The 22,675-nt window shown below is 37.1% G+C and overlaps 3 protein-coding genes across 3 annotated transcripts; 2 read left to right on the top strand and 1 right to left on the bottom strand.

Annotated features, from left to right (window-relative positions):
- The first annotated feature begins 1,842 nt into the window (after positions 1–1,842).
- Positions 1,843–3,792, top strand: LOC125214258 (UDP-glycosyltransferase 86A1-like). The gene is made up of 2 exons (XM_048115196.1): positions 1,843–2,455; positions 2,689–3,792. The coding sequence occupies exons 1-2, from the start codon at positions 1,933–1,935 to the stop codon at positions 3,597–3,599; spliced, it is 1,434 nt and encodes a 477-aa protein (XP_047971153.1). The 5' UTR covers positions 1,843–1,932; the 3' UTR covers positions 3,600–3,792.
- Positions 3,793–4,300: 508 nt separating this feature from the next.
- On the bottom strand, positions 4,301–7,357 carry LOC125209039 (ribosome biogenesis regulatory protein homolog). The gene is made up of 8 exons (XM_048108622.1): positions 7,107–7,357; positions 6,814–6,964; positions 5,943–5,994; positions 5,697–5,825; positions 5,274–5,391; positions 4,919–5,102; positions 4,714–4,827; positions 4,301–4,633 (listed from the first exon to the last, which is right to left on the bottom strand). Exons 1-8 carry the CDS (start codon positions 7,190–7,192, stop codon positions 4,481–4,483), a joined length of 987 nt encoding a protein of 328 aa, XP_047964579.1. The 5' UTR covers positions 7,193–7,357; the 3' UTR covers positions 4,301–4,480.
- Positions 7,358–9,153: 1,796 nt separating this feature from the next.
- On the top strand, positions 9,154–13,372 carry LOC125213547 (cell division control protein 48 homolog E-like). Its single transcript, XM_048114150.1, has 9 exons — positions 9,154–9,314; positions 9,452–9,614; positions 10,242–10,470; positions 10,743–11,509; positions 11,606–11,827; positions 11,928–11,999; positions 12,107–12,388; positions 12,470–12,829; positions 12,915–13,372. Exons 1-9 carry the CDS (start codon positions 9,286–9,288, stop codon positions 13,209–13,211), a joined length of 2,421 nt encoding a protein of 806 aa, XP_047970107.1. The 5' UTR covers positions 9,154–9,285; the 3' UTR covers positions 13,212–13,372.
- The last annotated feature ends 9,303 nt before the right edge of the window (positions 13,373–22,675 follow it).

Genomic DNA, 22,675 nt, shown 5'->3' on the forward strand with positions numbered 1-22,675 from the left:
TTTCAATAATTGTATCGCATAGCTCCAAATTACATTTTCACATCTAAATGAATATGCATGTTATCTTGTACCACATGTAATTGAAACGTATATATATTTCTTTCAAATTTTCGATCTTCTGTCAAATCCATACCGTTCAATTTCTCATATATTCCCATTATATTTGAGCAAAGTACTATTCAAAGATTAATTTTAAAAAATTAATTATAGGTACAAGAGTAAATTATCATAAAAATATCAAATCTTATCTCATTTTTTCTCATTTCATCACACAATACAAAACCAAAAATGAAAATTGTGGGGAAAAAAACAATTAAATAACACAAAAATATAAAGAAAATTGCTGAAACAAAGAAAATTATACTAGTGGTATTCCCTCTGTCCCATAGGGCCATAGTAAATGTCACTTTCTTCCACAAAAGATGTCACATTTCCTCTTTTGGAAAAAATTTCCTCTCACATCAATTATAAAATTATATTTTCTCTCACCACTTAACTTACAAAACAACAACTCCTAAAATCTCGTGCTATCTCTCAAGTATGTCATCTTTTTTGCGACGGAGGGAGTACTATTTATAAATTATAGTTCCAAATAAAATATTTTGAAATGAGGGAGAGGATAGAAGAGAGTTGTTGACGTACGTAGCATTAAGATTCACAACATCCCGAAATAGAAAGACGATTTGTTTATGATGGAAGGATGCCCCATGGTTTTGAGTAAAAAGAAAAGTTGGGGGTATAAGTAACGATTTTAGAATAATAATATCTAGGTTAATAAAGAAGACCACGACACGTAAAAGAATCTAAAAGATCTTTAATATTTTTGGAGTAGATCAATAGCTGATCAAGAATATTCGTTGTTAACAACAAGTTACTACCATTTGTAAGAAAATTTGAGTGGATAAACAACTCCGTACATATAGCTATTCCACTGAAGAAGGAAGATATATACCCTTATTCAAGAATTCTTTATCTCCATAGTTATTCATATTTTAACTATATCATTAAAAATTTGTGACATCTAATCCAATGTACATAATGTATTTTCTTAACTCTTTAGTGATGTAAATTAATACTCCACTTGTATATTAGAGACAAGAAGGTAGCTTCGTTAATAGTTCAAACTCCATAATATTTGCTAGGATCGAATCTTCACACAAATTTCAAAAATAATAGTATAACATATATAGTACTAGTATTTATTATTACAACCAACCAAAAACAAATAGATGTCTATTACAATTAGACCAGATCTATACTATCTTTACAAACAAACTAGCTCCGGATCTACAAAGATAAAAAAATAAAACAAAATACGATCATTTCTAAAAATAAACATATCATCATAGGGGAGTTAGGGTGCCACCAACTCTTAAAATAACATCATACCATCATTCCTAGCTAATAATTTGAACAAGTAGACGAATAATAAACTGCCATATGGCAAAGAAAAGGGTAAAAAACACGGTCAACAATATGCAATACTACTATATACAACAATTTTTCTCGGCCAGCAATATCCAACACGCTATACAACAATCTATAGATTGCTATGTAGCGTTTATAATATTATTATATATATAGTATCACAGTGTCACTTCAAGAGATGTTGTCATTTTAACAGTAACCTATCATTTTATTTACTTTATATACCAACACTGCGTTATGTACCCCTAAAAATGCTTCACTTTGAAATGAACGGAGGAAGTATATCCACAAATATAATATCTTAAAAAAGTATATGTATGTGTAATAATATAATTAGAGTTTACTAGAGACACCATGTGTTTGATCTGACCCAAAAAATCTTGATTAATGTGCATGTAATTTAAGTTTACCGACTAGTCAACATCCAACAAATTTGCACCTTATTATATAGAGCACGTACTTGATTTGTTTCAAATTTATACTAGTGATTGAAAAAAAAAGAATATGAAGAAAATCAAAGAAAAGCCTCATGCACTGATGTTTCCCTACCCTCTCCAAGGGCATGTGATTCCATTTGTAAACCTAGCCATCAAGCTTGCCTCAAATGGCTTCACAATCACCTTCATCAACACCCACTCCATCCACCAGCAAATCTCCCGGTCGCGCGGCCTCGGCCCCGGCCAAGACATCTTCCTCGAGTCCCGTGAAAAGGGGCTCGACATTCGTTATGCCACGGTCACGGACGGCTTCCCACTAGCGTTCGATCGGTCCCTCCACCACGACCAGTTCTTCGAGGGGATCTTGCACGTGTTCCCAGCACACGTGGATGACCTAGTTGGTGGAATGGTACTCAACGACCCATCGATCAACACGTTGATCGTTGACACGTTCTACGTGTGGCCCTCTTCGATTGCCCGGAAGTATAATCTTGTCAACGTGTCGTTCTTCACCGAGCCGGCACTTGTCCTCACCTCCTATTACCATGTCCATCTCCTCAAGGAGAATGGCCATTTCGCTTCACTGACTGGTAAGTAATTATTTCATCACCGCTGTCTGTTGGTGGTGTGAGCCTTTTATTCACTCAAAGAATTATTATTTCATCAAATGTAGCATCGATCTAATTAATAAAAATGATATGCTGTACATTGATTTTGAAAATGCACACTTTTCGAAATAAGTTAGTTATGCAATTTATGCGTACAATATTAACGTTACTATACAAATTTACAATACGAGATTGAAAAGATGTCTACCTTTTAGGAAATCGGTCCGATGGAATTGAGTATATTCCGGGAGTAACATCCATAGCGACTACGGATTTACCTTCGTATCTTCAAGCAGAAGACGATATCAATACGCCCGTGCATCGGATCCTCGACCGATGCTTCAAAGACGCGAAGAAGGCCGATTTCATGCTATGCAACACGGTCCAAGAGTTGGAACAAGACACAATCTCCGCCCTGCAACAAATCCAGCCATTCCACGCGATCGGGCCGGTTTTCGCACCAGAGTTCACCAAGAACCGGATCTCGACCAGCCTCTGGGCCGAGGCGGACTGTGCCACGTGGCTCGACAGCAAGCCACGTGGCTCAGTTTTATACATCTCTTTCGGAAGCTATGCTCACACTAGCAAACATGTGATTGATGAGGTGGCAAATGGCCTATTGATTAGTGGGGTCCACTTCATATGGGTGCTCCGCCCTGACATAGTCAGCTCAGAGCACCCCGAGGTCCTGCCCGCCGGTTTCGAGCTTCGGGTCGAGGGCCGTGGGCTGATCGTACAGTGGTGCGATCAGCTTGAGGTTCTCTCTCACCCAAGCGTCGGGGGGTTTCTGACGCACTGTGGATGGAACTCGATTCTCGAGAGCATAAAGTGCGGTGTCCCGTTGATATGTTATCCCTTGTTGACTGACCAGTTCACTAATAGGAAATTGGTGGTGGATGTTATGAAGATTGGGATTAATTTGTGTGACAACAAATCAACACCGTTGAGGAAAGGTGTTGCTGAGAGAGTTGATTATTTGATGAAGTCACAAGAGATAAGGCAAAAAATCAAAGAAGTTGGCAAAATATTAGTTGATGCAATGGGTGGTGATGGCTCTTCAGTGGTTAATTTCAATCAATTTGTGGAAGATCTAACGGCCAAGATTGCTTCAGTAAAGAGTGTTTGATTAAGGACAATTGAGGGGTCAAATCCAATTGTTTAGTTTATGTCTATCTTTTTTGGGTTTTGTAGTATTATAGTATCTTGGATGCTTGGGTCAAATTGTTGGAATCTCGAATATTGTAAAATGATATTTTATGTTTGTGTTTTACTCCATATTGGAAGCGGTTGATGTGAAAGGGAATATTGTTTTTAATTAATATATGGATAGAGACTTCTTTCATTCATTAGAATATTCGATCAAGATAATTGAATTTGAAAATAATTTATATAATGGGGTCGAGTTCAAATTTTGGTTATGTATTGATTTCTTATTTGTTTAAATTAATGAATACTTGCTTCCTATTAGGTTGTATTCGATATCCTATATAAAATAGTAGTACCAAGATAGGAGTAGAAAAAATAGTAGTATCAATATAGGAGTATGATCTAAAATTAAATTGTGAAATTATCTTAATTACTAAAGGTTAACTATAACTAATTATCCTTTAATCATCCATCCATAAATGAATTGTGGGATTGAATCTTATAAATCAAACACACTACATAATTAATTAGGATACAATCTTGCAAACCAAACACTCCCTCGGAGTATAAAACATTAATAGTTTATCATGGGAATATTTAGAAATGGCCTAAAATATAAAGCTAACCTATGAAAATTATAAACCTATCACAAATATTATAATTTTCCAAAAGAAGCTCAAATTTTAGGAAAATCCAACGAACTAGAGACATATAATACTCGTAGGAAATTTTGACAGCACAATAGATTCGAAGTAATACATTTCTCCAAAATATATTTCTTTAGAAAAGCCCAGCTTAAGTTAACTAGTTGCCTAACAAAAATTTCAAGATCCCATATGATGATCAAGAGAGATGAGAGCATCATTTTGATTTTCCTTTACTCGAGGAGGAGGGACCTTTCTTTGATGTTTTCTTGAAAGATTTCTTGTTCGCCTTAAACTTGCCTGAGTTCGATGATTGCCCACCTTGTCTCCTTTGGTTCTTCTCTTTCTTCGCATTGTGCATGTTCACAGCCTGCATTTCAACAGATTGAATGGCTAATGGAATTTGAACGTGTGTGGAAACCAGACGATGAACCAAGAGAAGAGACGCACCTTTTCTACATTGAGTATCTGGTGAGAGTGCTTGGACATCAACCTGTTCAAGACATTCTCAGTCTGCTGTTTTTCACTGGCTCCCATTCCTGATCCTTCCACGGCTGGTAGATACTGGACGATAGTTAATAATAGGAAAAGCAATTAGCCAGTTATCATTGAAAAGGTACGAAATTAAGCTTAAGGAAAGGGTGACAAAACAAACCTTCCTATACTTCTTTTCATGCTTCAGAGGCTTTTCCCCTGGCAATTTCTTGTCAAATTTCCCACCGCTCGCTGTTGCAGTTGCTGCCATGCCAGCGACATTTTGCAACACATCTTTGCTAACTCGCTTAGGTTGTGATTGTGTTCCTGTTATAGGTAACGCAGTCGCAGCAAGTTGAATATGGCTGCAAATTATAAAGACACTCGGATTAAGCATTGCTATAAAACTGAACTACCTGACAAAAGACATAGAAAAAGTACTGTGAAACTATACATCCATATACGATGTAGTTCTAATTATTTCCAATGGATGCAAAACCAAAATTCCCAGTAAATAAAGGAGGTCAAAGGCTAACCTTGGCAAGGCACCTGCTTTCTGTGCATTTTTGAGGTTCTTTAATCGATTACCCTCCTGTTTGTCAACTCTGCTTTTCTTCTCCTTGCGTCTCTCAGCAAAAGGATCTGTTCCAGGTTCTGGAAAAAGGAAAGACTGATTACTAAAGAATGAGGAGAAGATGCAAGAACTTAAAGATAATGCTAATATTATCAATTTATCATACTGGCAGTATAGAAGATAAAAATATAGACACAAATCATTAAAAAATCAGCACTAGCTCAATCAAGCCAAAAAAAGTTCTTGTCATGATTTTCAAGCCCAGATAAGTTTATCTATAACAAAATAGTAGCAAAAATGCAAAGAAAATTTGGATTTCTGTAGCAATCTTGAAAGCATTCTAGGTTGGAAAAATAAAATAAGAAGAGTATTATTGACATTATACCATCAGTAGCCTTGGCCTCAATGATTGGTATATCATTGTCATCATTGACACGATCATAACCATGGAGCCGCTTCCAAGTACCGGTTTGCTCATCGTAGGCCATTTTTTCCTTCTTCCGCTTTTGAATACCTAAATCACATTTCAAAAGAACGCTTAAAACCCAATATTTGCCACAGAGTCAAGGTCAGTAACATTAATCAAAAGTATATAAAACATATCAATTTTGTTATAGAAACCGAAACATACCTTTTTGTTGGGCAAACACTTCCCACTGTGTAGGAGGTCTAGGCTTCGGGAGCTGAAAAAAAGATAAAACAATAATTGTCACGTATGCAGCATCAAAGTCAAGCCCATGCATCAGACGAAGAAGATTATCTTTAGAATAATTCCTATGACGAAATATGAAGCAATTTTCATTTCTTTTCTCAGATATCACATCTTTCCATTTAAAGGTCACAGGACAACTAAAATAATAGTTTGAAAATTTCAATTATGATCTCCAAAGCTGACAATTGGTTGTCATAATTTGATGCAGCAGCAGAAAACCATCTTCCAAAATACTGTTCCCTAGCCTCAACATACAAGATGTCGAACAGTTTCCGTCAGTCCACTACCACACCAACCAGTGGCCATACTAAATTCGAAAATACTATATTACACATGGACCACAAGATCCTTATATTTTCTAAACAAGAGTAAGATGATGCCATAAGCAAGACTGCCATGCTATAACATCATGTCCTAAAGCAAAATCACCAATTTAGAAACCCTCTAGTATCCTAGTACATTGAACCTCTATAGAATCCAAACTAGAATAGTACCCAATACATAGCAATGTCCCCAAACAAATCGTGTATAAGACGGTAGCTTCAAAAGCACTTAATTAATTGCTTCAACGGCCAACTCGACAGACTACATCATTTAAGTTACAGGCCGAGCCGAGCTCACCATCGTGTGAGCATAATACACAAAAGCAATTAGCTACAGCTAACGTTCCCCTTCATCAAGCAAATGTCAATATATAGGTGGTTCAATAAGCAAAAACCATTTCTCCCATTTCCCCCCTTCTTTGAGATTCACGTGTTCATTCAAATTCTCTAAAAAACAGATAGCTTACAGGCTTTCCCCTGGGCAATTTGGTAGTAGGTTCAGGTAACTTGACGAGCGGGCCGTCGGGATCCTCCGTCGAAGGCAGACTGAAAAGGGCATCCGCAACTGCTTGAACCAATTTCGTAGCCTGTTCAATTGTTTCCTTCACAATCTCCTCCCTGTCAAATAAACAATACATAAATTCCAAACGAATTAAGCAATGTAAATACTAGCAATTGAAGAGCAAATTCCAGCTCGTCCAAAACCAACATACGCCCACTGAAATCAAAATTAAGCATATGTAGGAGAAGAAAAACAAACCTGGAAGCAGGTGGAGATGCGAATTGATGGTGCTGGTCAAAGGCCATAAGGTTGCCCAAATCGATTTCGTACTGTGCTTCCTCCATTTGAGAGAGAGAGAGAGAGATGGAGGCGGGCAGAGGTGTGGGAGATGATTAAACGGCAAAAACCCCTAAAACCACAGATTTGCAGAAGGAATCAACACTTTCGGGCTCGGGCTCGGGCCTGTGCAGAACTCCGATTCGGGCTTTAGCTGGTTGCCCTAATTTGGAGTTGGGTGGAAAACCTAATTGAATTTATGGTTTTATATGTATAAATAAATTTATTAAGTAATGTTGAAATGGCCCAATAATTGTGGGCTCCGCTATTAGGCCTGTTTTGTTAAATCAACTGGGGTTAATTTTCAAGGCCCACAGTTCAAATACAAAACAGTTTTTTATATTCAATAAATATAATATTAATTATTCATTGATTTAATCAAATCTTAATGTATTTTTTAAAGTTAAGTATATTAATAATTATTATTATCATGTTCTCAATTACTAACTTATTAAATAAATTTTATTGTAATTTTTGAATTGCGGATCTTCCTTTATGTTAATACTAGTACTATTATAATTTGAGTTTTTGGCTAAAAATTCATAAACTTTCCCCGATTTCATATTTTTTCCCACCAGCTTTGAAATTAATATTCAAAACTACGAATGTTTGATTCATTTGCAATTTTCTAACCCGACCTCAATATACAATTTCCACAAATTTTCCAGTGCAAAATTGCCCAACGTGGAAACAGTAAAAATGAATGTGCAACGGCGTCGTATTGCACCCCTAAATAAATTATGCTTTTGTTTCATGTACACAACACACATGCACAAAAAAACCCTAACTTTCTTCTCACATGTTCGCCGAGTGGGGGACTGAGAGAAACATACAAACAATGTAGATGAGTGGGGACCGAGACAAGCAACAAACACACATAATAATTTCAATTCTTGAAATTCTTATAAGTAGGGACCAAGAAACACAATTGTCGACCAAATATAGGAAAAATGAGCGGACCTATGCGACATTGCTGGCTGCTTCGGGACTACACCAGTAAAAACCCCTAAACCACCCTAAATATGCGCCACCTAGATTTTGAGAAAGAAGAAGATAACGAAGAAAATGGAAACCCAAACCCTAGCTACTAAACTCTTTAATGCCAAATACTACTCCATTTAAAATAACAAATATACTAGGCTGGTTTCACCAATTACCCGTTGTAGAAAATTGCAAAAGAATCGAAACTTTGTAGTTTTAAAAACCAATTTCAATGTTGTAGGAAAAAACTGGAATTTGGAAAAAAATTATTGTTTTTGGGGCCAAAATTCCTTATTATTCGCAAGTTTTTAATTACTAAATATTAAATAAATTTTAATGTAATTTTTGAATTGTGGATCTTATTTATATTATCATATTCTGAATAATACTTTCTTACAAACAAATGTATCTTTTTTGGGAATATTTCATAGATTGCATATATAAGTGAATCGCGATCATTAGATTTGAGAAGTGTATCCATCTCAAAGATTGTCGACTATAGCAACCGAATTGTAGCACCTATCTTATTTTTATTATTATTTAATTTGATTATTTCATTCTTGAAAGCATATTTCTTCAATGGAACATATTACACCGAATTCTAGGAAGCCAAGATTTACTATATAAAAGCATATTATTTTTCTCAATATGAAATTATGATTGTTGACTTATTCGTGCAGGATAAAATTTCAAGTGGGAAATTAATTAATTGATTTATTTGTATTATTTAAAAAGTCCGTATACTCGTATACCAACAAATTATCCAATTACATCTACAATATTCTAGATAGTTCTATTTTACTTCTCCATAATTTAATTATTAAAGTATTGCCAAACATCAAATTCCACCTAAAATAAAAAGCAATTTTTCCTTATAAAATCTAGCATTATGTAAATATTTACTTATTTAACAAAAATTTGAAAAATAGAATATTTTAACCCAAATTAGTAAACAGCAGTCCAAAACAGAGTCGAAAAATCATTCTTTCTTTGGTAACAAGAAACGAAGCAATTTTCACTATATATTCCCAACTATTCACAGTTGCTTCAATTCATCAACAAACTCCAACCCTTTTCGCAAATTTGCTTCTTTTTCAGCAATCCCCAGAACTCTACAACCATGAGCAATCAGCCAGGGCCATCCGATCCGTGAGTATTTCTTTGCATTATTGAAATTTGAAATTCTCGCTCGATGTCCGTTCATCGATGGAGAAATTTCATCTGTTTTTAGGTTAATTTTGTGGAATTCTCGTTCTAATTGTTGCCAATTGGTTCATGATGTGTAGCAACGCGAAGAAGGACTTCAGCACTGCGATTTTGGAGAGGAAAAAGGCGGCGAATCGGTTGGTGGTGGATGAGGCCATCAACGATGACAATTCTGTAGTTTCTCTTCATCCTGATACTATGGAGAAACTCCAGATTTTCCGCGGCGACACAATTTTGATCAAGGTTTATTTTTTGGTCTCTTGTGGAATTTGTGTGTGTGTATTGATGATTGAGATGTTGTAGCTTTGTGTGATTGATTTGGGTTAATTGATGCAGTAATTGGTTGGTTTCTTTCTGTTTGTCTGTATTGAGCTGAGCTAGCATTGCGTTGCTCTTGTTTTTCGGGATAATGTGGTGAGGATGTTGAGATCTAATTTGGGGTTTTACTGTCAACCTCTGATACATATAGATTTTACCCAAATTTGTGTTTTGAAGCTTGAATTTTGTGTGTTTATGTTCGTGGAAGATAGATTCTTTGAATAGTTTGTTTAGCTTTGTTTTTGTTGAATGGTGAGAATTGAATTGTGTGTCGATTATTAAAAGAGAAATAAGAAAGGAATTTGCAAATTTATATAGCTTTATCTAATGTGATATGTTGTTACAAATTACAATATGATGTTGCATATTGTGTGCTTACTATTAATACTAAGGTATGAGAATTCAGATGTGAATTGTCATGATTCGTTTTTCTTTTATTAGTGTTTTCTATATTGATTCTCGTGGAATTACTTAGATTCGTCATCAATGATTAATAGCTTATGATGTTAATGCCATTAATCCTCGTTTTACTTATTGTGACCTGGATTATAGGGTAAGAAGAGAAAAGATACTGTCTGCATCGCCCTTGCTGAGGATTCCTGCGAGCAACCAAAGATTCGGATGAATAAGGTTGTCCGGAACAATCTCCGAGTTAGACTAGGAGATGTTGTTTCCGTGCACTTATGTCCTGATGTGAAGTATGGGAAGCGAGTCCATATTCTCCCTGTGGATGACACCATTGAAGGGGTTACTGGAAACCTTTTTGATGCTTACCTGAAACGTGAGTTTAATTAAGATTTGAATCATGCGGTGTGTTGTTTTTATTTATGATTGAGTAGTCAGTCCAGCCAAACAGTTTTGAAAACAATATTCTCTTATGATCTGAACATCTATAGCTGTTGTATAGAATCGGAAAATGAACAGCACAATCAAGATAGTGATTCATTCTTGTTAGTTTTAATGGGCACCCTATTTTTGGAATATATTGGTTAGCTAAAGCATGTTTATTATGCGTATATTCTTGGAGCTGACTTCTTTTTTTTGTGTCTGCAGCATATTTCCTTGAGTCATACCGGCCTGTGAGGAAGGGTGATTTGTTTCTTGTGAGAGGAGGAATGAGAAGCGTGGAGTTCAAGGTCGTTGAAACTGATCCTTCAGAATACTGTGTTGTTGCCCCTGATACGGAGATCTTCTGTGAAGGAGACCCCGTAAGAAGGGAGGATGAGGATAGGTTGGATGAAGTTGGTTACGATGATGTGGGTGGTGTTCGTAAGCAGATGGCTCAGATTCGTGAATTGGTCGAGCTGCCGCTGAGGCACCCACAGCTTTTTAAATCAATCGGAGTGAAGCCTCCAAAAGGAATTCTGCTTTATGGTCCTCCTGGATCTGGGAAAACCTTGATTGCCCGGGCTGTGGCTAACGAGACTGGTGCTTTCTTCTTCTGTATTAATGGACCAGAGATAATGTCAAAAATGGCAGGAGAAAGTGAAAGTAACCTCAGGAAGGCCTTTGAGGAAGCTGAGAAGAACGCGCCTTCTATCATATTTATTGATGAAATCGACTCCATAGCTCCTAAGAGAGAGAAAACCCATGGAGAAGTAGAAAGGAGAATCGTATCCCAACTTCTGACATTGATGGATGGGCTCAAGGCTCGTGCTCACGTTATTGTAATGGGTGCTACAAACCGTCCCAACAGCATTGACCCTGCTCTTAGAAGGTTTGGGAGGTTTGATAGGGAAATAGACATAGGCGTTCCTGATGAAGTAGGGCGCCTCGAGGTGCTTCGTATCCACACAAAGAACATGAAACTTGCTGAAGATGTAAGCTCGGACAACTTTAGATTTTAATAGGAGTTCATACGATCTACTAATTTGATGGACTTTGAATGAATATGTAACTTCTGTTTGCTATTGCAGGTTGATTTGGAGAGAATTTCCAAGGATACACATGGTTATGTTGGTGCCGATTTAGCTGCTTTGTGCACTGAGGCTGCCCTTCAATGCATTAGGGAGAAAATGGATGTGATAGACTTGGAAGACGATTCCATTGATGCTGAGATACTGAACTCCATGGCTGTCAGTAATGAGCATTTTCAGACTGCTCTTGGAACGAGCAACCCCTCTGCTCTCCGTGAAACGGTAAGGGTTTCATTTTTGTTCTTCCCATTAACGTTTTCAATATATTGATTCAAATGTTAAATTTATCTTTCCTACTAATTTTCGGAATTTAATGCTATAGGTTGTTGAAGTGCCCAATGTCAGTTGGGAAGACATCGGAGGCCTTGAAAATGTCAAGCGCGAGCTCCAAGAGGTGCGTCTTTTTCATAAAAGATCAATAATTCTGATTGTGCAAAATATATGCTCCAATTTGAATATTGTCGTCCATACTAAACTTTTAATATGGTCTGGATGATTTAGACGGTTCAATATCCGGTTGAGCATCCCGAGAAGTTTGAGAAATTTGGAATGTCGCCCTCGAAGGGAGTTCTTTTCTATGGTCCTCCTGGATGTGGAAAAACTTTGCTGGCCAAGGCTATCGCGAACGAGTGCCAGGCGAACTTCATCAGTGTCAAGGGGCCTGAATTGCTCACTATGTGGTTCGGAGAGAGTGAAGCGAATGTCAGAGAGATTTTCGACAAGGCTCGCCAATCTGCTCCTTGCGTCCTATTTTTCGATGAGTTGGACTCCATTGCTACTCAGGTTCGTTTTTATGCAGCTCTTTATATTCGTACTTGAAATAGATGATGTTATTCCATGGGCTCACACGGCTCGCCTTTGCAGAGAGGAGGCAGTGTCGGAGACGCTGGTGGCGCTGCCGATCGTGTGTTGAATCAACTCCTGACAGAAATGGATGGTATGAACGCCAAAAAGACTGTGTTCATCATTGGTGCCACCAACAGGCCTGACATCATCGATTCCGCCCTCCTCCGTCCCGGCCGTCTCGACCAGCTCATCTACATCCCTCTTCCCGACGAGGAATCCCGCTATCAAATCTTCAAGTCGTGCTTGAGAAAGTCCCCCGTCTCCAAAGACGTCGACCTCAGAGCACTCGCCAAGTACACTCAAGGATTCAGCGGTGCCGACATTACCGAGATATGCCAACGCGCGGTCAAGTATGCCATCCGAGAAAACATCGAAAAGGTATAATGATTGATCGAGTCGCTTAGATTGATAAAAATAGTACAGGGTATGTTTTTACGAGCGCGGCTGTTTCTGTTTCTCTCAGGATATCGAGAGGGAGAAGCGAAGGAGCGAGAACCCCGAGGCCATGGAGGAAGACGCCGAGGACGAGTATGCTGAGATCAAACCCGCACACTTTGAAGAATCGATGAAGTTTGCTCGGAGGAGCGTGAGTGACGCCGACATACGCAAGTACCAGGCGTTCGCGCAGACCCTGCAGCAGTCGAGGGGATTCGGCGCAGAATTCCGGTTCACGGAGCAGACCGGGGGCAGCGCTGCGGCGGCGGCCGACCCTTTTGCAGCAGGCTCCGGTGCAGCTGATGACGATGATCTCTACAGTTAAAAGCTGTTATGTTGAAACTTGAATATTAGTACTACTATCTTTTATCGCTTTACTACACAATTTGTTTATTACTCCATTTCTTACCATAAGATATTCCGATGAATTAGATTTGAGTACTTTTTTTAACTGTTTGTAAATAATGAATGTTATTTTTATTTTTACTTTGACATGATGTGTTTGATGATGCTCCAACATTTGATAATGGCCCTCTTTTACCTGTTGTGAAATGAGGCATCTGTTCCTCAACTTAAGACATGTGTCATGTCAAGATATAAGTCATGCCCCTTGATCATATTTGAGGAGACAATTGATCTACAATATTTATATTGTATACACTATGCATGGTGTATAACTTTTATTTTTTGGTGCAATGGGCGAAGTTTTGGGAATAACTAATTAAAGAACATGAAATGTGTCAAATAAACCGGGACGGAGTACAGATCGACAAACGACAGGGGTGTGTCGTAAGGAGTGCAGAACATAGGTTCGAGTCATAAACATGATGAGATAATGCATCATTAACGATTTCATATTTGAGTTATATTAAGGATGACATAGCTAATTGATTGAGTAGCGATCATGTGAGTCGACCACAAGCACAAGCGTGTTTTCAAGTGTTCACCTTTCTGGATATAGCAAGATTTAAGCTCAATTCTGAATATTAATGAGGGTTCAGTGTATTTGATGTAAATTTTAGAGCGAACTGCACCAGAGGGCTCTAACTTTTCGACTTGTTTCACCGGATACCCCTAACTTTTAAAAATCCCATCAGATGTATCTAACAAAATATATAATCACAAACCTTGTGTTTTTTGCCATTTTTCGGACGAAAATGCCCAAATTGGCTGAAGGGCAATTTAGTCTCTTTACGAAGAAAACCTGCACTATTCTGCAGCCCTATTCTGCACACCTAAAAGCATAGACTCTATTTTTCCATTCTCCTATTTTCTTTCTTTCTTATTCTCATCTCTAATAATTTTTGCTCCTATTCTCCTCTGTAATACTTTTTGTTCTTATTCTCCTTGTGACCCAAGCATCACCATACCTAACTCGACCTTCTTATTTCTTCTGCTGTTTGTTTTTTTTAAGTTGTAAAGTTTGCGATTTTCCTTTCCCTTTAGACTGGTAGATTTTAGACTGGTAGATTGATTGGCGGCAGCGAGTTAGCGGTTTTATTTGCAATTTTGTTTGGTAGGGTTACGGTGGTATCCAGATTTTAGGGAATTTCATTTGAGCGAGCAATAGTAATTTGTTGTTGATGTTTTTTAGAATATCATTCAAATTAATTTGCAATTCTTGGTTGAATTTTATTTTGTCAAGTCAAGTGAAGTCAGGTTTTGTAGGGTTACAGTCGGGCTTCTGGAATTTTTTTTGCAATTCTTTGTTGAATTTTATGGTTGTTGGGAGTTGGGCATCTGGAATAATGCTTTTATGTTTTCTGCTATATTTCGGCGACATTGCAATGCTGATCTGGAATTTGTAATGTTGAATTGAATTCAGGTCGTGTTGCAATGTCTTCTTCTTCTCAGTCTTTCGGGTCAAGCTTCAATTGGAATTGGCCTCGTCCCGAAATTGTGAATTGTAACCACGATCTTGAGGCTGAGCTTGTGACATCTAGGACGGCTGCTAACCCGGGTAGACGTTACCATTGCTGCCCAATATGGAAGGTTAAAATCATGTATTTTTTTCGTTTTTCCATTATTTTTGTTGGCAGAAAGTTTAATGACAAAGTAGTATGCAGGAAGATGATTGCAAGTTTTTTCGATGGGTTGACGCGGGTCTATCCCCAAGCCAAGACAGTTACTTTCAGAGAGTGAAACTTGAACGAGACCAATTCGAATCTGAGCTTAGAGCCAAATCGCTACTTGAAGGTGTTCTGCAAGAGAAATTGCGCATGAAAACCGATGATTTTGAAGCCTTGAAGTTACAACTGGCCATGAAAACTGAAGAGTGTGAAGCATTGACACTACAAATTACTAAGACAGCAACTACTTCCCGAAAGTTGAAGATCACAATCTTGTTGTTATGCTTTGTAATTTTTCTACTGTTATAAGCTATGTTGTGTTTTCTAACAAATGACGTATGCAGTTACAGGAAGTTAAGTATTGTACTATGACTTGAATCTAAATCACGATTGAAGTTTTTCAAGAATGACTGAAATCACGAATGAAGTTACGAAACTATGACTGAAATTGCAAACTATGTCCTCAATTGAAAAAACCCCGACAAAATAGAGTAAGTACTCTATCACATGTCAATGCCACCAAAATACTAGTGTAATTTGCTACAAATCACTGCCAAAAAATTAACCAAAATACTTGTGTAATTTGCTACAAATCACTGACACAAAAATTAACCAAAATACTAGTGTAATTTGCTACAAATCACTGCCACAAAAATTAACCAAAACACTAGAGTAATTTGCTACAAAGCACTGCCAAGAAATATATCATCATCGTTAACATACATATCATATAATCACTGCCACCAAAATATTAACCAAATCCAAAAACCACTAGTTTTGTGACATACGAACACTGAAACCATCCCAAACAAACACCAAGTTTTTAGAGCAGGTAAGACAGTCGATCTTGATCACTGCGGCGGCCACATCGCTGAGGATGAGTCCTGGCCGTGGTATGCTGAGGCTGAGTCCTGGCCCTGGTCCGAGTGCTAGGTCCCGGATCCGAATCATTAGGCTGCAATAATATATATCAGCAGTGAGCGTACGAGTGGAGAATATAGTTGTAGATGCTTATAGTACCTGTTGGCATTGGCGATTGTTTGACGATTCAGGCAAAGTACTGTCACCACTCTCACGCGACCCAACCTCAAACCTAGCATCTGTCCGAGGATCATTGCTGCATGTCCTCCTATTATGACCTTCCTGACCGCAACGGCGACAATTCATCACGAAGGTTCGTCGTAGTAACTCACCTCCGTCCGCATAAAGACGAATCTGGGGCTCCTCACGCCTCAGTTTCTTCGGCCTACCACGCTGTCGCTTTGACCTCGGGGGCGCCAGTTCCAAAGAACCGTAAGAACTCTTCGGCCAGTTGTCCACCCCATTGATTGGGTAAAGGACATTCTCGTACAACATGATCATTGTTGACTTCAAATAATAACGGGAGATGTATCGCATCACATCCTCGCCATTCTTATTGATTGTTGCAATAACATGAGTGCATGAGATTCCGGTTAGCTGCCACAATCTACAAGAGCATGTAAAAGAGGACATGTTGACAACATATTGGCCAGACGGCCCTGTTACTTGGTACGAAGACTCTCCATTCCATGTAGCCCTCCACGATGAAGCCCGCGAGTACCACTTATCCACAATCTCCTTGATAACATGAGGGACTGTGTGGTCGTAACATAGTTCAAAACGTTGTGTACTAACCTCTGAAATGCTTTGTGGCCCAACATCTGTAACTTTTGCAATATCTTCTTTTACCACAGGTTGTGTATCAATTACAGATGGGTGAATTGAAGGATTCAACGATTGCCCAACCTCTGAAACACTTTCAGTAGGAGGACTTGACATGGAATCAACTGCTGACGGTCTTGGGCTTGGCACATCCTGCAATAGACGCAATATAAAACATAAATCTCAAGAATACACAATATTTTAAGTCACAATCACAAACAATACCTCAACCTCTTGCACGCATGCATGGACGTCTCCTTGTCCAACAAATCCATCTACTGCATCATTCTCTTCAACCTCCACCACAACAGCTTCGGCTTGTGCTCCTTCTGCACTACACGATGCAAATGCGTCCATCAAATTCTTACGTGCTGCCTCCTCTTCCCTCTTCCATTCCCGACATTTGTCTTCTAAACTTTTGGTCAAAAGCTCTTCAAACTCAACACCCCTAGGGTACCACTCAAGCATCAATAATGGTGGTGCCGATGGTTCCCCCTGTTCATCGTCCTGATGTTTCCTCCTTTTGGGTTTACGCTTCGGCACAATTGGTTCTGGTTCGTCAATCTCTTCAATGATCACCGTGGTTTTTTACAAGCTTTGACAAATGCTAGAAACTCCTCCGCTTCTTCCTTTCGCTTCTTTAGTAAGGCGGCCGCCGCCGTCATCTCCACCACATAAATGTGTACTAGCTTTGTGCTAGTAGCTGCGACTTCGAGAAATGAGGCCATATGAGGATCGTCAATAATGGGCAGCAACGGACCTCCTATGTCAACTCCGTTACAGTCATCACTGTGCCTTGGATGAACGTAATAGAACTCACAAACGGTTTTCCTATCATACCCCAACCGTAACACCATACTGGACAGATCTAAAAGCTCGAATTGGTTAATATTGCAAAAATCAAAGTATGTCAAATGCCCCCAAACATACTTCTTCTGTCCATTTATTTCGAATATTGACCCTCCATGATGAAAAGCAACGGAAAACATCTACGGACGATCCCCTGTTAGGGTTTGTATACAGTTAGAAAAATTCCAAAATATCACAAATAGAACTAGAAAAATCCCAAATTAAAACCCTAAAACAATTTCACAAACAAACAATTTTTGGATCCCTAAATCACAGTCAACCCCGGTGCCTTGTAAAGTTTAGTTTAAGTGAACGATTTGTAAAATTTCAAATCTGAACTTACTATATTCCTCCTCTGGGACAAAGAAATCCAACCGATGATCGCGGATGGTCCATATTTCTGGGTCTACGTCGACTATCCTAGGTGATGACGGAAGTGATGGTGGCGAAGACGGAGGCGTTGACGGTGGCGTTGGAGGCTTCTTTTTGCGCCGTGACGACCCGGAGGAGGACGCTTCAGCGGAACCTCGCTTCCGTTTTGGAGGCATTGATGATTGATGACAATGGCGAGTCGAAATTCACAGTCGAAAAATGTGGTGAGTGTGCGAGAAGAAAATGTTGAAGTGAGAATGAAATGAATTGGAGGGAAATAGGAAAGATTTTACCAAGTGTTATAATTTATTTTTCAAATATCAGTGGAGGTTAAGGGTGGTCGTCCGCATTCTGTGGAACAGAGAGGACAAAGGATTTGATGTGTCTGTCACATCCGAATTCGCGTCAGCTACAGTACATGCAGCAGGTGAGAGATGCAGGGGCGGCGTCATAAAATGTCCAGTTTGCCCTTTCAAGCCCTAAGGGTGTTATGGTCCGAAAAAACAAGGTTTGTGATTATATATTTTGTTAGATACATCTGGTGGGATTTTTAAAAGTTAGGGGTATCTGGTGAAACAAGTCCAAAAGTTAGAGCCCTCTATTGCAGTTCGCTCTAAATTTTATTGTTTCTATAGGTACCCAGTTCTTTTACAAAGGGTGATAATTGTAACAGCATTGAAATTCACATAAAAAATTGAGAATCAAATACCATTTCTATCCCTGCCTTTTAGAAATCCCCCTCCACGGCCCACAATAAAATCTACATGAAGAGAAAATAAAAAATATTTCCCACTTATTAAAACTTGGCCTAATTCATGGAAACTGAACACTTATGGATGGTTTAATTATATGGGCCCATAAGTCACAATTCTATCTAGCTTTTATGTTGTATCAAAATTGTAGTTGGATCAAATAAAAAAAATTACAATTGACCATTTTTAAGCAATGCTAAGGTTCTTTTTTACTAATTCAAAATTTATCATTTGAACTAGATCACTTAAACAAAATTCAGTATCCTTCTAAAAAAATATAAATAGTTAATGCTTTGGAGATTGGAGGCCCCACATTTTTAGAATAAAGTATCATGATGAATTGTGACAGAAATAAGATGCAAAATAATATATTTATATGACTCATATATAGTTAGGCATGCTTTGAACATATAGCACATGCTTGTCTTGGTAAAGAATTGGAGTTCGCCACCACTGACATTGAAATGAGATGACATTATCAAATATAATCAAATTTATCCTAAATTATTGCTCCAATCTTCGTAAATTTGTTATGTATGAACTTAAATGTACTTAAAAAGTAAAATGATTCGATTTAAACTGTTAGATTTAGAATAATTCATGTGGATATGTGGTTATACATAATTTAAATTACTTTACATAACTATAGAGCCACATTATTTAAAATAATTAAGTTATATATTATCCTAGCTAGGGTAGTGATAAAATGCAAACTCATATATTGTACAAATTCTAAACTATGATTTGAACTGTTAAAAAATATCAACAGATGACAAAATAGTAGCAATAAAAAATAGCAACACAGTCTCAACATAATATCAACGCAACATCAATCGTTGACACTGTGCTGATATTTTCTATTGCTACTATTTTATCATCTGTTGACACTTTTTAACGGTCTAGATCATAATTTAAAACTTATACAATATTTAAAGTTTTCATTTGATTACATCCCATTCTCCCGATATCTAATCTTTTCATAATTTAAAGGAAACACAATGAAAATCATAGCATAGTTGAATAAATCATCGAGCCCCACGATCTTTTTGTGCAATTATTATGAATGAATGGAAACATATTTCGATTTAATTTATGGTTCCAAAACTTAGATCCAACTATTTTCTTGTAGAAAATAGGAGTAATTAATTGGGATTGGGAATGGTGTGGCGCCCCCACACGTGTGGAAAGCATCAAAATTTCAAAGGGATTAGACACCACCTACACAATTCTATGACTACCAAAACATTTGTTTCAACTATTGTCAGAATTGCACGTGTTACTATATCTTTCATGCTTCATTTTATTAATTTTTCACCTTAAATTACTCAAGTCTCAATGCCTATGATCTATTTTGCCGATTTAAAATATTTACTATTCCTCCGTTCCATAATAATATAATCATATTTTCATTTTTAGCATTCCATTATAATAAAGTCATTTATATTTTTAATAAAATAGTGATAATGTACAAAATAAATTAAGAGACAGAATAAAAAAAAATTAAAATAAAATTGTCTTGGTGTATCAGTGTTATGAATTTCCTTTCTCACCAGATTATGTTATCGACAAACTACATGAAGTTAGGAATTGGTTACAAAAGCGGCCGATGCAACGGGTTGGATCGAGGAAGAAAATGTTGAAGTTGTACAGGTTTTGTGGCTCTCGGTTTCTTTGTGATCCTTTTATGCGGATAAGATTTAGTTTTGGATGCATGGGCGAATCTAGCCTATTAGAAGGTGGGGCAAATGCCCCTCCTCAATTCTTCTTTGTCTTTATAGATTTGTTATAAATTTTCAAATATATGTATAAAATTGCACTTAATGCCCCTGCTCAAAAATATAAACATTTCCTATGCTAATTTTGCCCTTCTTATAATAAAATCCTGACTACGCTCGTGTTTGGATGCATTTGGTTAGTTTGTCTTCTTCGATGTGATATGTTCGTAGGTAGTTGTCTTTGGTAAGATCTGTTTTGCTTGTTTTTCGGAACTGTTTTAATGCTATATGTGTTCCTCTTTGTTGCACAACTCGCTTTTTTATGACTAAAATATTTTAGTTTATAAATAAAGGGATTTGTGTACATCCTGAAAATGAATACAGTTCAATTAAGTTGGACATGTTAAATGACGAAGAAATATTGTGTTTGGGAATTAAAATAAAATGTGAAAATTGACAAAACATAATTAGAAAGGTTGTTGGTGCAAAAAGGGTAAAGGTTGGAAAAATGGTATTATTGTTTGACAAATAATAATAAACCTTTGACAAAATACAATTGCAATTTGCGATTTCGAATTGACCATTGACTGGCCCTCTTTAATAATAATACATGAGAAATTGCATAAGAATTTAAAGTATTTTTATCTCTTATGTCACAGTCTTCTTTCTTTTACTGAGAATACCAAAAGTTATAAGCAATCAGTTTGAACATAAAACATCACGTGAAATTAGTCTGGATTTTCATTATTATGGCATCTAATATTAATATATATGCTCAATTTGTATATATAATTGAATGTAAATTTCCATTACACGTCCCATCTTAACCAGAATATAGGGCCTACGTGTGCTGAGTTCCTTTTTGGGATAGTAAAATTAAAAGAAAGTACTATAAATTAAACATACAGCATGATATATTTATATCAAGTTTGTCTATTAGAAATTAGTCACATAAAGATGAAAAGAAAGTAACGTCGCTTAATTTATAAATAATGTATTGAAATCGAGTTCGTCTAATTTTTTTTATAGTAAGGGCTATATATTGTGAATGTTGTGTTAAAAATTTTAATACTATAATTTTTGTATATTTCAATATTGTAATGACGAGAGTTTTTTCTTTTTGACAATGATCCACGACTTGAATTAATCATCGCAGAAATAAAAAGAAAATAACTTAGATATATAGATCTTCCACATCTTACATGGTTATAGCCTTATAGGTTAAATTGTTCTCCAATATTTGATCTTTACAAAATAACAATCATACTATCAATATTTCCAATAATTGGTGTTTTCAATCAACCGTCACCAAAAATCCAATGATTTGATTACCTTTTTGCTTGGTGACGAGTCTGACGACTGAATTCACTGTTGTTGCGTTTAGAGCACTACCAATGGCACTCCCTTATTTCTCCCTAACTCCTGCCACATCAGCGCCACATCAGCATCACATTTTATCCCCAGTTTTTAGCCAACTGCTACATTGGTTTCTCCCTTATTTCTCCCTTATTTCTCCCTAACTCAACATTTCATTTTTACATCATTATTTTTTATATTATTTAATTTTCCTACAAATGTATTTAATAAATAGACTAATAATGAACAATTCATCGTTGTATTAATCATTGGAAAATATAATACAACGAGAAAAAAAAAACTACAAATAAAAAACGCAAATAAACAAAGATTTAAAAAAAAAAAAAAAAAAAAGACGGAGGGGAATTTTTCTTCCAAAAGCTCATAATTTTGGAAGATTGATGAAGATTGAAGATTGGGAGAAGAGATTGAAAATGGAGAGAATGAAGATTGTGGGTGATGAATGGAGGAAGTGGAGGAAATATTTATAGGGGTGGGATGTAAAAATAGCCGTTGGGCCGAAAAAAAAAAAAAAAATTAAATATCGCCGAGCGTCGCCCACAGTGGCCGGCGATCGCTCGGCGATAATCCGGCGAAAAAACGCCGCTTGGCGAAATAACGGTAAGATTATCGCCGAATTATCGCCGATTTCACCACAACGGCCGGCGATAATCCGGCGATGTTCGGCGATTTTTCGCCGGATTTTCGCCACCCCCATTGGGAGTGCTCTTATATTGTTATTTAACGAGTGTAATCATGGTAAAATATATGAATATATGTTTTTTATGTGTTGATTATTGATTGTTGATTAGAGATTAATACATTTTTTTAATTAAAGGCACAATAATTTTTTTTTACCATGATTATAAATCATATAAAATAAATTTTCCACATTAAATTTATTTATTGGTACTCTTATAAAGTAAAATAGGTCAAGTCAAAGAAAAAAGTGCAGAGTGGTGAGGGGCAAGGGCCCGAGAGTAATAACCGGGC

The sequence above is a fragment of the Salvia hispanica genome, chromosome 3, assembly GCF_023119035.1.
Source record: "Salvia hispanica cultivar TCC Black 2014 chromosome 3, UniMelb_Shisp_WGS_1.0, whole genome shotgun sequence".
Lineage (NCBI taxonomy): Eukaryota > Viridiplantae > Streptophyta > Magnoliopsida > Lamiales > Lamiaceae > Salvia > Salvia hispanica.